At 36.3% G+C, this 14,999-nt stretch overlaps 1 protein-coding gene across 1 annotated transcript in view; it reads left to right on the top strand.

Moving 5' to 3' along the window:
• sorcs3a (sortilin related VPS10 domain containing receptor 3a) overlaps positions 1–14,999 on the top strand; it is a 129,738-nt gene that overhangs the window by 34,650 nt on the left and 80,089 nt on the right. Inside the window, exon 4 of the mRNA XM_016560119.1 lies at positions 3,296–3,454. Within this exon, the coding sequence (XP_016415605.1) occupies positions 3,296–3,454 (159 nt within the window). The remainder of the gene's footprint in view (positions 1–3,295; positions 3,455–14,999) is intronic.

The raw sequence follows: 14,999 nt of genomic DNA, 5'->3' as shown, positions 1-14,999 counted from the left end.
GTTACTTCACAACCCTGTATATATATATATATATATATAATTTTTTTTTTGTACAGTGTATGGCATCGTTGATAAACACCACTTTTGGTTCCTTTCTTTTTAAGAGTTAAGTTCTAGAAATGTGCAAGTTATTTAAATAAAACTTCGACAAGGGTCTCAAAGTGAAAAATCATTTCCCTTTGATAACAAATGCTGTTTCCCAACGCACTATTACAGAAAATGATTACACCTTAAAATCTATGAATTGCATCTGACAAGACCAAAGACACCAGCAGACACAAGGGGCCTCTTTCCATCTTCTTATAACGATAATGAACAGTAAAAATCAGGGAGCTCAGGCCAACAAAATCCTGGCTGCGTTTCGCTGGCTGTTTATTGGCGCTTAATGAAAAACAATTTATCTAAATCACCGCCCCGGAGGATTCGTAGTTAAAGCTTGTGGAGAGAGGGGTGGGATTTTTCTCAGTGACAAATGCGCTACTGTTTTTCCAATTCAAATCCAGTAGAGGGAAGAAAACAACCGTTTACATTTAGGGCGGATGGAGGCGAGAGAAAGAGCGAGATGATAGAGGTGAGGCGGTCTCGAGCACAGTTTGCTTACTAAATATTGTCATGTCTAGATGTCAACCATAAGTGTGCACACTTAAATTAATGTGCCCCGGAATGCTTTAGAGCCTATTTGGTTTCATTTAAACATCGAAGACACATACGTCATATTTTTTCAAGCAGTAGAAATCCATAATGAAAATGTCTGCAACTGTTTTTAGCACTGTAATAATCCTTGAATGACAGTGAACACAGTGCCTGGCTTCCAGGTGCGAGCCCATTTAACGAGCAGGCAGACATACTTACCCTTTAATTATCACTGAGATCAGATGCAACCGCCCAGTCCAACACGAGCATAAAAAGAAACGCTTTCCATAATGCAACGTATTCAGTACCAGAATAGTACTGGTACCAAATTGCATTTGTATTTTAATTAAACACTATGCCCATCCACAGATTTTCCTCTGTGCATACATATAACCAGAACGTCTCGGTTACGTATGGTAACCCTCGTTCCCTGAAGGAGGGAACGGAGACGTCATGTCGTGACCGACGAATTGGGATATCGCTTCGATAGACCAATCTACTTTGAGTATAAACTAAACGAGCCAATGCACATTGGCATGCAATTATTACATCCAGCTGCCGCTGATCACAGCGTGAGTATAATAAGGCAGCAGGTGCAATGCATACCAGGTTTTCGCTGAGGAGCCGAGCCGGAGACGTACAGCCGTACAGACGTACAGCCGTGGTACAGCAACCATGGCGACGGGACATGACGTCTCCGTTCCCTCCTTCAGGGAACGAGGGTTACCATACGTAACCGAGACGTTCCCTTTCAGTCGGTCACTACGAGTCACGTCGTGACCGACGAATTGGGATCCCTACCAAAGCACCATGGTGCTGCCCCTTCCAGTGCCCTGTGCGAGCCGCCTGCGCCCCTATCTGGTGTAGGCCGGGGCTCGGGACAAGTAGTTCCACTCACCATTTTTCAAAGCACTACCTTACTAAGTGAGACTGGATAACACTGGGAAAACGTACCCGCTCCACTTGGAACAGGGACGCTGCGGAAGCCCCATCCTTCCCGAAGGAGGTTTCGGAAGCAAATACACATATAGCATCCATTCAGGTGTATATGGAGAACTGGAGGTGATTGTAACCCTCTTGGAAAGGCAGAAGTCTGCCAGGGAAAAACAGGCTCTATGGCTATACCGTGGACTATACACATACGAGAACCGCTTAGGTCTCAATATGGAACCCAGCCTTCCACGGTTCCCGCGGATTCATCGTGAAGGCCCGGCGCCGGACGTTCCGCCGCGTCCGCTGCCGAGGGTGACGGAGGATCTCAACAGGGTCTACTGTAGGACACTCTGGAGCAGTTTTAGCAAGCCGACACTAACCGGGGCCTCTCGGCGCCACTACCCGTTTGAGGTGAGAACACAGGAGGATACCGGCTCCACACGGAGGCTATAGAATCTAGCGAACGTGTTGGGGGTCGCCCAGCCCGCAGCCCTACAAATATCTGTCAGCGAGGCGCCACGAGCCAACGCCCAGGAGGATGCAACACTTCTAGTTGAGTGAGCTCGCAGCCTGAATGGGCAGGGCACACCCTGTGCCTGATAAGCCAGGGTGATGGCATCCACAATCCAGTGGGCCATCCTCTGCTTAGAGACGGCATTCCCCTTCTGCCGGCCTCCGTAACAGACAAAGAGCTGGTCTGAGGTCCTGAAGCTTTGTGTCCGGTCTACGTAGCACCTTAATACTCGGACGGGACAGAGCCGGAGGGCGGCAGCGCGGCCGAATCCTCATCGGACAGCTCTCCCTCCGATGCTGAGGTCGACATCTGGTCGGGGGGAGGTCCACTGGATACCGATTGGATTTGAGACTTTAGTCTTTGCAACTTTACAGATCTTCTTTATGCACCAAGAGCTTGTAACACTCTAAAGAGAAAGGAAAAAATGAAATCGCATCATATGACCCCTTTAAGAGGAGCTTGGAAGCTAAGCCAAAGTCAGTGCTAATGTGGAACTACAGTAGTTAGCGCACTCTCATTATTATTCCATTTAGAATGGAAGTAATGGTCAACCTTGACCTAGTATGAGCTTTAGTTGGTGGTCAAAAGCCTAGGTATATTTCACCTAAAAATGTAAATTACATGGAAGGAAAAAAAAAGTCATACGAGGGATTTTTATTGTTTGTGTGAAATGTTCCTTTAAATGTTGTTGAATGAGCTAAGGTGCAGGGTGCCAGGTAGCAGCAAATTCACTAAGAACTTTTCAAACTAAAATGCCTAAAATGTTATGGCTAATAATTACTTTTTACTCAGCAAGTATGCTATAGGGTTCATTGTAATACTCTCTAAACCTCTTTTCCAATTATTTTTAACATACCCTACTGTATTATAATTGATACACAAATTTATAAGGTCTAAATGATTAGCATGATCCAAGCGTCTGAAAAACATGTTGTACACAATCTACTGTTGTACATCCCTTCTGTTGTCAGATTGATAGTTTTGCATGCATTTTTAGCAAAATGATACATCAGGCTTTTGAGGAATGTTTATTGCTCATCTCTCAATCACCATTGTATTGCATTGCACTAAAGGTTTGCCCCAAACAATAATAACTACAGAGTCCTGATTGTTTAAAGGTTCACTGAATTCATATTTAAAAATGTTTTAATAGACTATTATTTCATATGTCAGACTTTACAGGGTTAACCTTTGTGCCTTTCTATTTTTTCTTAGATAATGGTGCTGACTGACCCAGAGTTTGAAAGCAGTGTTCTCATCAGCTCAGATGAAGGTGCCAGTTATCAGAAGTACCGCTTGAACTTCTTTGTCTTAAGTCTTCTTTTCCATCACACACAAGAGGACTGGGCTTTGGCCTACAGTCATGATCAGAAGGTAAGATTTGCAGTGTACAAGCAAAAAAAAAAAAGAGCCTGCAGTGGTAAATATCACAAATGACCATATTCACTTAATGAACATTCCTGGTCTTTTTGACGATGATTCATCAGTTCATGTTATTCCAAAAATAAACATTCCAAAACGGGGTTTTCACAGCAGCAGAATAAATATTTTCTAAACTTTCGGTGAACTTAAAAAAAAAAAAGAATTTTTTTTTTATTTTTTTTTATAAATGTTAACCATTAGTGAAATAGTTTTATCAAACTCACATTCACAATGGCTTTATTTTGGTATTTAATCCATTTATCCAGTTAATCCTCTCTAGATAACATAATGTCTGGCCCTACCATTTTTCTCACTGAATAGAGATTGTAGAGTGAACAAAAGGTAAATGAACAGTGACTGGGGTTTTGTGCTTGTTTAAACTACATAGTGTAGGCTGGTTTATATTAGGCTGAATATTTGTAGTTATTATATTTAGTTGGCAAGGGTGACTAAGTCATGCTGTTTCTGCATTATTTTTTTATTTTTTATTATTTTATTTTAATTTTTAATTTTTTGCATTCTGGAATGCTTCTCAGATAAAATAAATTCTGTGGAGTGCTGAACATTTAATAATCATTTACCAAAGACAAACCCTCCCACGAGAAAGAAAGATGAAGAGAGCAAAAAGACAGACCTTTGACTTTTAAAGGTCTCCTTTCATTTGGCAGTGATTCATATTCGTAGTCAGCCCGTAAAGAAAACCCAATAAAAAGTGTGTGAACAGAATGGACATCCAGCAAAATGAGCTGAAGCTTATAAATATATCCATATATCAAGAGAATATATCGTTGTCCACACTTTAAATCGTTGTTTTACGATTAATTGTTTTATTGTGTCCGAATGTACGTCTACATTTATATGCAATACTGCAATGACACATTAAATTAATCAGAAGTTACAATAAAGACAATTATAATGTTACAACAACTGATAGATACGTGGCTACAAAATATTTCTGTTTCAAAAAATGTTGTTCATTTGAGATAGTTTTCAACATTGATAATGATTCTTGAGCAGCAAATCAACAAGGATGGATCATGTGACACTGAAGACTGGAGTAATGATGCTGAAAATGCAGCTTTGCATCACAGAAATAAACTACATTTTAAAATATATTCAAATAGAAAACAGTTGTTTCAAATTGTAATAACATTTCACATCATTACCGTATTTACAATCAAATATTAATGGTGAGCATAAGAGACTTCTTTCAAAAACAATTAAAAAAAATCTTACCAACCCCAAACTTTTAAACGGTAGGTTAATGTACTATGCATGAGTGCAAAGAGAGAGATTATGTTGTTCTTGTAGAATCATCCATGGGTTCTTTTCAGTTCTGTCTCTAAACGTTTAGTGGTAAAACATCGAACATCTCAGTCACTAGTCTCTGCACTTTCCATAATGATGTTATCCAGAGCCATACTGCAATGTGCTTGGAGACAGTCATGCTTACTCGCTCAAAATATGACACACATTAATGCTGTGGCGACATGGCACTAAAGTGTCTCATTTTCTGAATCGACAGGGGTGGCTGACACTGTGTCCAGACTCATCACGGGCAGAGCAGAGCTGTGGATCAGGTCAACACCTGAAGTATTGTCTTATAGAGAGGTGTCAGGCTGGTCAGGTCCACTCGTTGACGATTCATTAAAAGCAGATGGTGGTTTAGGCCCAGCTTTCTCCCTTTCCTCAGAAGAACACCAGGCCTCTTACGTAAAGGAGCCTCTGGGAATCTGACAAAATAAATAGCAATTGATCCCTGCCCACCCTCTCAGTCTGGTTAACTGAGGCTTCACTGACCAGCAAAAGTCCACAAAAGCCATTCAGTGTCTTTAATGATACGAATAGCTGGCTCTAAACGGCTGGCTTTATGCAACAGTGAGGAAGCAATAAGATCTTTTTCTAATAAGATGTGTGTGGTCACAGTGTGTGTGTGTGTGTGTGTGTGTGTGTGTGTTCATAATGTGTGTGTGCACTTGGATGGGTTTAATGCAGAGCACAAATTCCGAGTACGGGACACCATACTTGGCTTCACGTCACTTCACTTACTGATGCAGTTGGTCTGCTGTGAATAAAGGAAACATTTACAATGGAAGTGAATGGGGCCAATGTTTTGAGGATTTCAATGCAGAAATTTGAAGTTTATAATTTTATAAGACATTGTAGCGTTAATTCTACTAATTCCACAATTTTAGCTGTTTAAATCATTTTTACAGTTGTTTTAGGATTTATGGTCTTGCATTGTCATAGAAATGAAGTTTTAAAATGTGATATTACCACACAAAAAGATCTGTAAGTGATTTTGTCTCATTAAAGAGAATGAAATGAAAATTCTGTCATCATTTACTCACCCTCAAGTTGTTTTAAACCTTTATGAGTTTCTTTCTTCTGTGAAGCACAAAATAATATATTCTGAAGACTGTTGGTAATTAAACAGTTGACTGTAGCCATTGACTTCCATTGCAAGGAAAAAAAAATACCATTCAAGTCAATGGCTACCGTCAAATGTTACCAACTTTGGTTACCAATATTCTTTAAAATATCTTTTTGTTTTCAACAACTCATAGAGGTTTGGAGGGTGAGTAAATGATTAAATAATTGTCATTTTATGGTGAACTATGCCTTGAAAGTCTTGCTAGCGTGCATATTGTTTACATCTCGTGCTGCACTATTGAGATATTCATGGATTGGCCCCATTCAGATTCACAAAAGGACAACGACAAGAAGATTTTTATTATTTCTTTTTAAATCAACATTATGCTACAAGTGTAGATTGAGCTCACTGAACCTGGATTTTTTTTTTTAAACAATGATTTACTATTTATTTTAAGACTCGTAAGAACACTCTCAGATCATCTTTGTTAAGAAGCTTTTCGAGAGGTTTCTGACCATGGTAGGCTACAAACAAAAGGTTTTAAATTAATTTCAAATTTGTCCAAATAAATGATAGGTTACTTGTTAAATAAAATTCATGAAGAAATCTATCTAGTACTGTGGTCTGAACCAAAAAAAAGAAAGTTTTGTAGTCATTTGCTGATACTATGGAGTCAAGGTTTTTCTGGTTTATATAGCAAGCGTTTTTCTCCTTTGTTTGTCATTCACAAACTATCAAACCCAAACTGTTGTCTGTGTACTCTAACAAACTAACATTTTTGCTAGAAATATTTAAAAAGCAAGTATTTCAGTGTCACAGTATATTGCTTTTTTGTTTTTAGAGGGCCCTTAAAAGGTTGCCCTTTTCTGCTGCCTTTGACGTCACAACTCAAGATAGCCGCTAATAAAGAGCTTGAGGACTGTTTATGTTCTTGTGGTGCCATGAGCCCACCAGAGCGTTCTCCAGGTATTATAGACCCTTTCCTGGAACATATGTTTGGTGTGCAAATCTTCCAGCTTTGGGTGTGTCTGGAAGAGCCCAGCACTGATTCACCAGCAGCATAGAGTTGAGAATAAAATTCAGCAGCTAAATTATGCATAGCAGATGGTTGGGAGATGACAAAACTTCCATTATCCTTCAGGCACAACACTGGCTTCTCCTGTCTGATCTTTCATTTTAAATTGAAGAAAAATGTATCATCATCGTCTCTACTAAGAAATTCAGCTGTTGTTTCTTCTTGTTGCAGGAGTTGCCTAAATAAATGACAAATAAATTATACCCACATTCTGTCATACCAGCATTTTACTCTCGATAACAGACATGTCAGTCTCAAAGTTCGCTCTAGCGTCAGCGTTATCATGCCTGTTTAATGAGATTACAAAGAATTCATTTCAGCTTCAGTGACTTTGGATCATTGCAATATTCATGTACTTGTTTGTTTTGTCATGCTGTTTATATCACATTATTTTATGTTGTTATTATAGGCTGTTTTATGCATCCACACTACAAAAGGAATGTACTGACATATTTTATAAGATGAAATGTGCAATTCTTATGACATCTTCTCTTTTCTGTATGAGCCTTAACAATTTTCAGATGTTTTCACAGGTTTACTCCAAAAATGCAAGCAGTTCCAACCATAACACGTTTTTATTAGATTTACATGATAAAGATAGCATAATATAATACATATCATTAATACTATAGCATTATAATTCATTATAAAAATCTGTATATGGGTCAAAGACATTAAGATGTCCGCATCAAAAGAAATTTACAAAAGTGATTTTATGTCCATAGAAAGCACATTAAATGTAAGCAAAGTGTCTACTTTTAAGGTTTCAAATACGTTTTTGGAGAATAAAATGTCAACATTTGGTTTAAATAATGTTACATTGTCATTTGGTGTAACACAATATTTATGTAAAAATTCAAACAGCATGCTTATTCTAACGTGTACATATTAAAATATATAAAATAATAAGGGAGCATATTAAATTTGATTGTGTTTTAAATTAGTAAAAAATTCTTACTGACAAATGGGCAAAACCTAGGATAGTGGCAAATGTAAAAAAAAATGTAAAATTACAACTAATTAGTATTTGGGGTGAAAGTGATGATTTTGGGCATTTATTTTTGTCGTAAATATGCCTGATAAGATTGTTACACTGAATGACATTTTAGTGGGTCTCTTCTGTAAATCAGGGAAAAATGTATGATATTTATTTTTTGTTCAGAAAAACAAAAACAAAATTGCAATTAAATTAAACATATTTTTTTTTTGGGGGGGGGCAACAACAATTTAAAGCAGTATTACACTTATTGTTTATGTAAAAATGTAGTTTTCACAAAAATATTAAGCAGCACAAATGTTTTCAACACTGATAATGATTCTTGAGCAGCAAATCAACATATTAGAATGATTTCTGAAGGATCATGTGACACTGAAGACTGGAGTAATGATGCTGAAAATGCAGCTTTGCATCACAGACATAAACTACATTTTAAATGATATATTCAAATAGAAAACAACCGCAAATGGAAAATAACATTTCACAATGTTAAATTTTTTTAAATGTATTTTTGAGCAAATAAGAGTGGGCATAAGTGACTATATATATATATTATTTATTTATTTTTTTTAGCCCACACCTATAACTATATCAGACAGATGAAATATATCATAAAAACTCAATTCAAAAACCACACAAAAAAGCACCATACAGTATATTTGTTCTCATTCAACAGAATGAAATTTGATGGAAGACTTTCTCTCCGCCAGTGGCCACTTATATCATACTTTGGTCTTTAACGTTTGAAAATAAAATACTGTATCTGCTTTCAGTGTTAATCATTTTTAATTCAAAAAAGATTATATTTGGATTGGATCCACTCATGGAATCCTCCAAAATGAATACAGCACCAGAGTGACGCTGTGATGTTCCAGGATAAAAGCGGCTAGAGTGACAATTTCTTATGAGAGTTTGTTGCTTTGTTTCATCAAGAAAAGCATTAATCTGTTCAGCTGGGTGCATGTCATTGTCAGCTACTTCTGGAAAATCTGACACATAAGATAAACACTCTGGTTTATCACCATGACTCACTTGAAGCATCTTTTGTGTCTTGTCTTATGGAGTCAAAAACAAACACCTGTCTTCCAAAAGAAAGAGCATGTTTCATTGTCAGATTTTTGTATCCTGTTATTGTTTTGTTTTTTTCTTATGAATTCCCTTCATAATATTTCTTAGAGATGTTAAAGAAAGAAGAATGCACTAAAACAAAGTATGCTCTAAAAAGTTTTTGCTAAAAGCACCCACTCCAAGCATGGCCCTTTCGGAAATAAAGAGAAAATAGTAGGCCTAAGCATGTATATGACCGAAACTGCAATATAAAAAGAGTGTGAAAGAATTTGTGCATATTGAGCAATTTATATAACTGGCTATTTTCAGAATGGAATATGACTTACTGTGCAGTATGTACTGTACACTGCACTGCATACTATAAAAAAAATAGTATGTGAAATTGTTTGCATTTTGCATGGGTTTGCATTTTATTCGTTTGTGAAAGTGGGGTCTAAATAGTATATATATATATATATATATATATATAAAGTTATATAAATACAATTACTATTCAAACACTATCAAGAGTGAGTAATCTTGTTCCTGATGTGTGCTGATATTTAGAATAAAAAAAGGTACGAGTTTGTCAATATTAACTTCTTGCTTATTCTTGTTTTATCAATCTTACTTTTTAGACACAATGTTGCCAGTTACTTTGTCTGCTTTTTGCTCTGCCAACAAAAATCATTCCAAACAAAGTGGTTGGTGGATTTGTTTTGAACAAATCAATTGAGTGAATGATTCATTGGCTCACTTATATATTTTTTTGTTACTTAAGTGATTTGTTCCAGAATGAATCAGTGTTTTAAACGAATCGATTTAGAGAATAATTAATTGGCTCACTTGTTTTGTTCCTGAAAGTATTAGTGTGCCAGAACAAATAGGTTGAATGAATGATTTAATGTCTCGTATAGACAGTCACTTTTCGACACCTGCTGGCATAATAATGCAACCTGCAGCTGACTTGCTGAAAAATCTCGACCGGACTCACTGAAACTACAATACTATACAAAATTAACACTAATACTGTTGAAGATCAGAACTAACCATTGTATAACTGTAAATAATACACATACATTATATTTGAATGCTTTAAAATCATATGTTACCCAAAAATGATCATTCTGAAATCACTGGCCAGTATACATTGTGAAAATAGCATGAGTAGTGTGCCGTTCCAAACCAGGTGCTATTTGTGTGTGTGTGTTCTGGCAACATATATGTGTATCTGTGACCTTTTTGCTTCCTGAGTACTCAGCATCAGTCTCTGTGGACATATAAAACACATCCGCCATATTCAAACTCCAGTCACATCGTCAGTCCTGTAGTTCTCCAGCTCTCTGACCTCTCCCCTGGGGTGAATGCCTCGCGGGGTGGCTCGTAAAAGCCTGTGGATAACTCCTCAGGTGCTCCCTGACCTCCTGCATCATTCACAAAGCTGGAAATACCTCCCCAGAGAGACAGACAGAGAGAGAGAGTTGACAGAGGATAATATATTGAGAGATTGAGCAAGACGATCGCGGGCAGGGAGGAATGGAAATATAGGAATTTATGCCATGCTTTCCAGAAAGATACAGGGAGAATTAGAAGAGACAAAGCTGGTGTGATACTGTATATGTCCTGGGTGTGATCATGATCTCAATGGGGTTTTTAAGTATTTTATGCCAAACGCGAATTTTAAAATGATGTTTTCACAAAATAATTACACTATGTAAAACAGATTGTTTTCATATATGGGGGGGGGGGAGGAATCTAAGGAAATTAAATATTGCATTTTGTAATTAATTAAAATAATGCATGTGCTCATGACTTCAAGAGAGGTATTTATTTTATTTTTTTTAGGTATTTTAGGCCATATTTTTTTAAAACATTTTTATTATGGTTTCACAAAATAACTATGCTATTTAAATCTGAGTATTAAAAAGATATATTTAAGTACATTAAATTATTATGTTGTATTATGTTATGGTATTATTTCATTAAAGTAATGCATGTAATCTTGACTTTATTATTTTTTAGTTTTTTTTTTTTAGACCAAATATACATTTTTAAATGATAGATTAACAAAACAATTATACTATTTAAAACAAAAATATAATTAACATTAAATTATTACATTTTGTAGTTAATTAAAATAATGCATGCGATTCTACTGTTCTTCTGTATAAAACTGAAATATTTGGGGCAGTCATGGCCTAATGGTTAGAGAGTCGGAATTGTAACGCAAAGGTCGTGGGTTCGAGTCTCGGGATTGTAGGTGAGGGGAATGAATGACCAGCGCTCTCTGCCACCTTCAATACCACAACTGAGGTGAGACCCTTGAGCAAGACACCGAACCCCCGACTGCTCCATTAAATAAAGTACATTAAATTATTACATTTTGTAATTATTAAAAATAATGCATGTGATCATGAATAGAAGGGGTTTTCGGCCAAACATACATTTAAAAATGATGGTTTCACAAAATAATTATACTAATAAAAAACATAAATGACATTAATTAAATTAGTTAAAATAATGTGTGATTAAAATAATACATAATTAATTACAAAATATTAATAATTATAAAATAATTAATAATAATTGTCAAACTGTGTAACTGTTCATGATAATTTTTTCCCATACCATCAATGATATTTTGACTCAAAACTGCTTGTACAACCAGGAAGTTTAACCCATTTAACTCATTAATTTAGACTAACAACCACTGCAATGTTCCCAAAACAAAAATAAACAAATAAAAATTTCCATTAATGAATGCATTATGCTGCCTTAATATTTTGAGGCGTATCCCCCCTTTTCTTACAGTTTAGAAAAAAAGGTAAAATCTATTATTTTAAAAATAAATCTATATAAACAGAATTATGATATACCTTTTCTTAAAATGCATATTTACCCATTTAGTGTCCCATATTTCCTGTCAGTGCTCTGTATACAGGTCAGGTTTTATCTAGGGCAACTTTTCACCGTTTGTCTACGTTCTCCTGTTTATGCCGCTTTCATCCTTTCAGCTTTAGTTCTGAGATCAGCTTTGGTCTCTACTGCATTCCAAGTCCTAGATCTGCATCAAAGGGCAGCTTACAACAGCGCTTTATATGCTGTCAGCCTGACAGTGCTGGGTAAAGGTCTATAGTAGCTCAGACAGATCTTTAAAGAGCCAAGCCTGCACAACAGTGAAAAACCACAGAATGCTGTTAAGTGAAATGGGGCTCTGGATCGTACGGTTCTCTGGGGCTTTTCCCAGCCCCCCTAATTGACTGGCCAACAGTGAATCAGCGAATAGTGTGAAATATCTGACAAGGACTCAATACCAGCGCAGTAAGCTGCCATGACATGAGAGAGTCTCAACTATTCATTGGTAAACAAAGAGAGCTTTCCCTACAATGTGCTTCAAAGCGACAGAAGAATAACATGTCTTGCGATGCATTGACTGTTATACAACAGTACAAGTACAACAGCTCCTCTTTGGATATCTCCCCATGTGGTGCATATTTAAAAATGAATGTACTCATCTTTGAGTCGATTAGAATAACTTCCAGCCATTCCCTGAACCTGAAAAAAAAAAAAAAAAAACAGATCTTGGTCTTCAGACTGGGTAGTTCAACTGATATGTTAATTTAACATGTTACATCAGGCTGACCTTCACCAGTGTGCACTTGCATCAGTTAAATGAGTATATTTAAATTAATTAAAATAATATATAAATAATTCCAGAAATATTTTCAATGAATGGTTCAAGGATGGTTCAGAGGAGGTTAATATCCTAAATTTATCTAGTCAAGTAATTTCTGCGCATAAACCTTGCGCGCGGTATACAAACGAACATGGAACAATTTTTTTTATTAATTCATTTATTAATCGTTCAGAGTTTGCTCATGTTTTTGTTGCTATTACGTGACGTAGCGGTGTCTGACTAGGAGTGAGACGTGGGCTGATGACGTCATCGTTTCAGAAAATATACGGATTCGCTGTCCACATGAAAACGCAAGAGCAGCATTTTTAGATTTATCCACTCTGGGACCCGGTTTCAAAAAATATCGGTTTCACTCTCACAAAACACCGGATCCGTCTGGACGAAACGCCTATACGATACAAAATGTATGCGTATACAGCTAAACGCGTCTCCATGTGGACGGGGCCTAAGTGCCTTGAATAAAGGTCTTTCATTTTCACCTACTACACACTGCAAAGACTTTGATAAATATACTGATTTGCAATTATTATTATTATTATTGTTTTTTATTATTTTTATTTTTTTTTCACATTTAAGACATTCACGTTTTTTGTTGGATGTAATAACATTTTGTTCAAGGCTGGGTCTTTTGCTTCTGAGGCTCCTGATGCTTCAGTCTCAAATATTACCTCTGATAGTAAGAGTGGCATTTCCATGCAAGGTGGAATATCTGTTGAACGATCTCGGACTGTTTTCAGAGGTAAATTTACTTTTGTTCATCCTAAAAATATAAATTTTTCAGTTACATTGATTATGAAACATAAAAGAAAATGCTAATTGGCACATAATCTTGCAAAAGGGTCGGTCTATAGTCGTTCATAGTGCTGATAAGGGTGGATGGAGCACTGGTAATATTAGATCAAAAGGTTTACACTCCACTTAGTTACTGTTACTACATCTGACAAGCCATGCCGCTCTCACGCCACACATCATGTTCTCACGCAGTGAAAAATACATTGTGGAGCAAAGAGGACACTGACAACGCGCTGACAGACAAGACAGAGCAGGTTACTTTTGGTATGAAACAAAGTCTCAGCTTTCAAATTGTGTCATTTTTTAAGAAATTCAAACAATAAATACCGTTTTGTGGCTCTTTAATATGTCATGACAGTTCAAGCGGCACGTGAACCGATCATCTCTTCCTCTTTACTATTTATAGCATGAAATAAACATGAATGAACATCAGAAGGTATCTTGTTTCAACCAATGAAAAATGTCACTACACACCATTTTTCAAGTTCAAGTCCACCAAAGTTAATCTATTCTCCTGTCTGGTTTGTTTGTTGGAAAAAAATGGCATATTCGGTGTTATGATTGGTTAGATTGCCTGTCAATCAAACTCCCTGCGAAGGGTCAATCCTTTTTTTTTATTTTTTTTTTTACATATTTTGTTATGGAAACATTATATTGATGATGTTGTTTGGTATGTGACGGTACTGAATCTCAACTGTTGGAATTTAATAAACTGGTTAATGACAGCTGTAATGCACTGAAATTCATGATTGAATACCATCCAGAGAGAATGAGTTTTCTGGATGTGCTTGTTATCAAGACTGTTTCATGTCTGGAAACCAGTCTATACCGTAAACCTACTGATTGTAATACAGTTTTACATGGTATGTCTTACCATCCTGTGTCATTAAAACGTTCTTTACCTATTTCTCAATTTAACTGTATATGTCGTATTTGTAGTAGGGGCAATGTCAAAGATTTTTAACATCAAGCAGCAATTTTATCAGACATGTTTAGAGCACGAGCATATAAGGAATAGTGGATCCAATCAGCTGTGAGTCGCTTTATGTATATGTCCTAATGTGAGTGTTTAGTTAAAAGATCAAAAACCTCAGAAAATCGCATATGTTTATGTTATATATGTTTGTTTGTTTATTTATTTACTTGTTTGGTTGTCAGAAGCAAGTGAACATTCTACATATTTCTTCTGTATATATCGTGTCTGTGGAAAAAAAAAATTGTAGTCAATTTATTTTAATTAATTATATATATATATATATATATATATATATTGTATTGCAACCCATTAGTTGAGGACTACTGGTTTAAAAGAAAGTCTTGCATTTTTTTATTTATCTTTTAAACAGGAATACCTCATTTGATTGACAATATCGTCGTAAGCAGCATTAGCTTGCTATATATAAGCAGCACCTGTCAAGTCCTGATGTTGTGTAGGCCAGTAAACAACACTGCATACCTATCCGCCAAGGTATTCAGCCATCTATATACAACTATTAAAGTTTTCGGTCCCACTTT

Source organism: Sinocyclocheilus rhinocerous, unplaced genomic scaffold (genome assembly GCF_001515625.1).
Source record: "Sinocyclocheilus rhinocerous isolate Xijiao unplaced genomic scaffold, SAMN03320098_v1.1 scaffold1880, whole genome shotgun sequence".
Taxonomy (NCBI): Eukaryota; Metazoa; Chordata; class Actinopteri; order Cypriniformes; family Cyprinidae; genus Sinocyclocheilus; species Sinocyclocheilus rhinocerous.
This window is presented reverse-complemented; position numbering and strand designations above follow the sequence as displayed.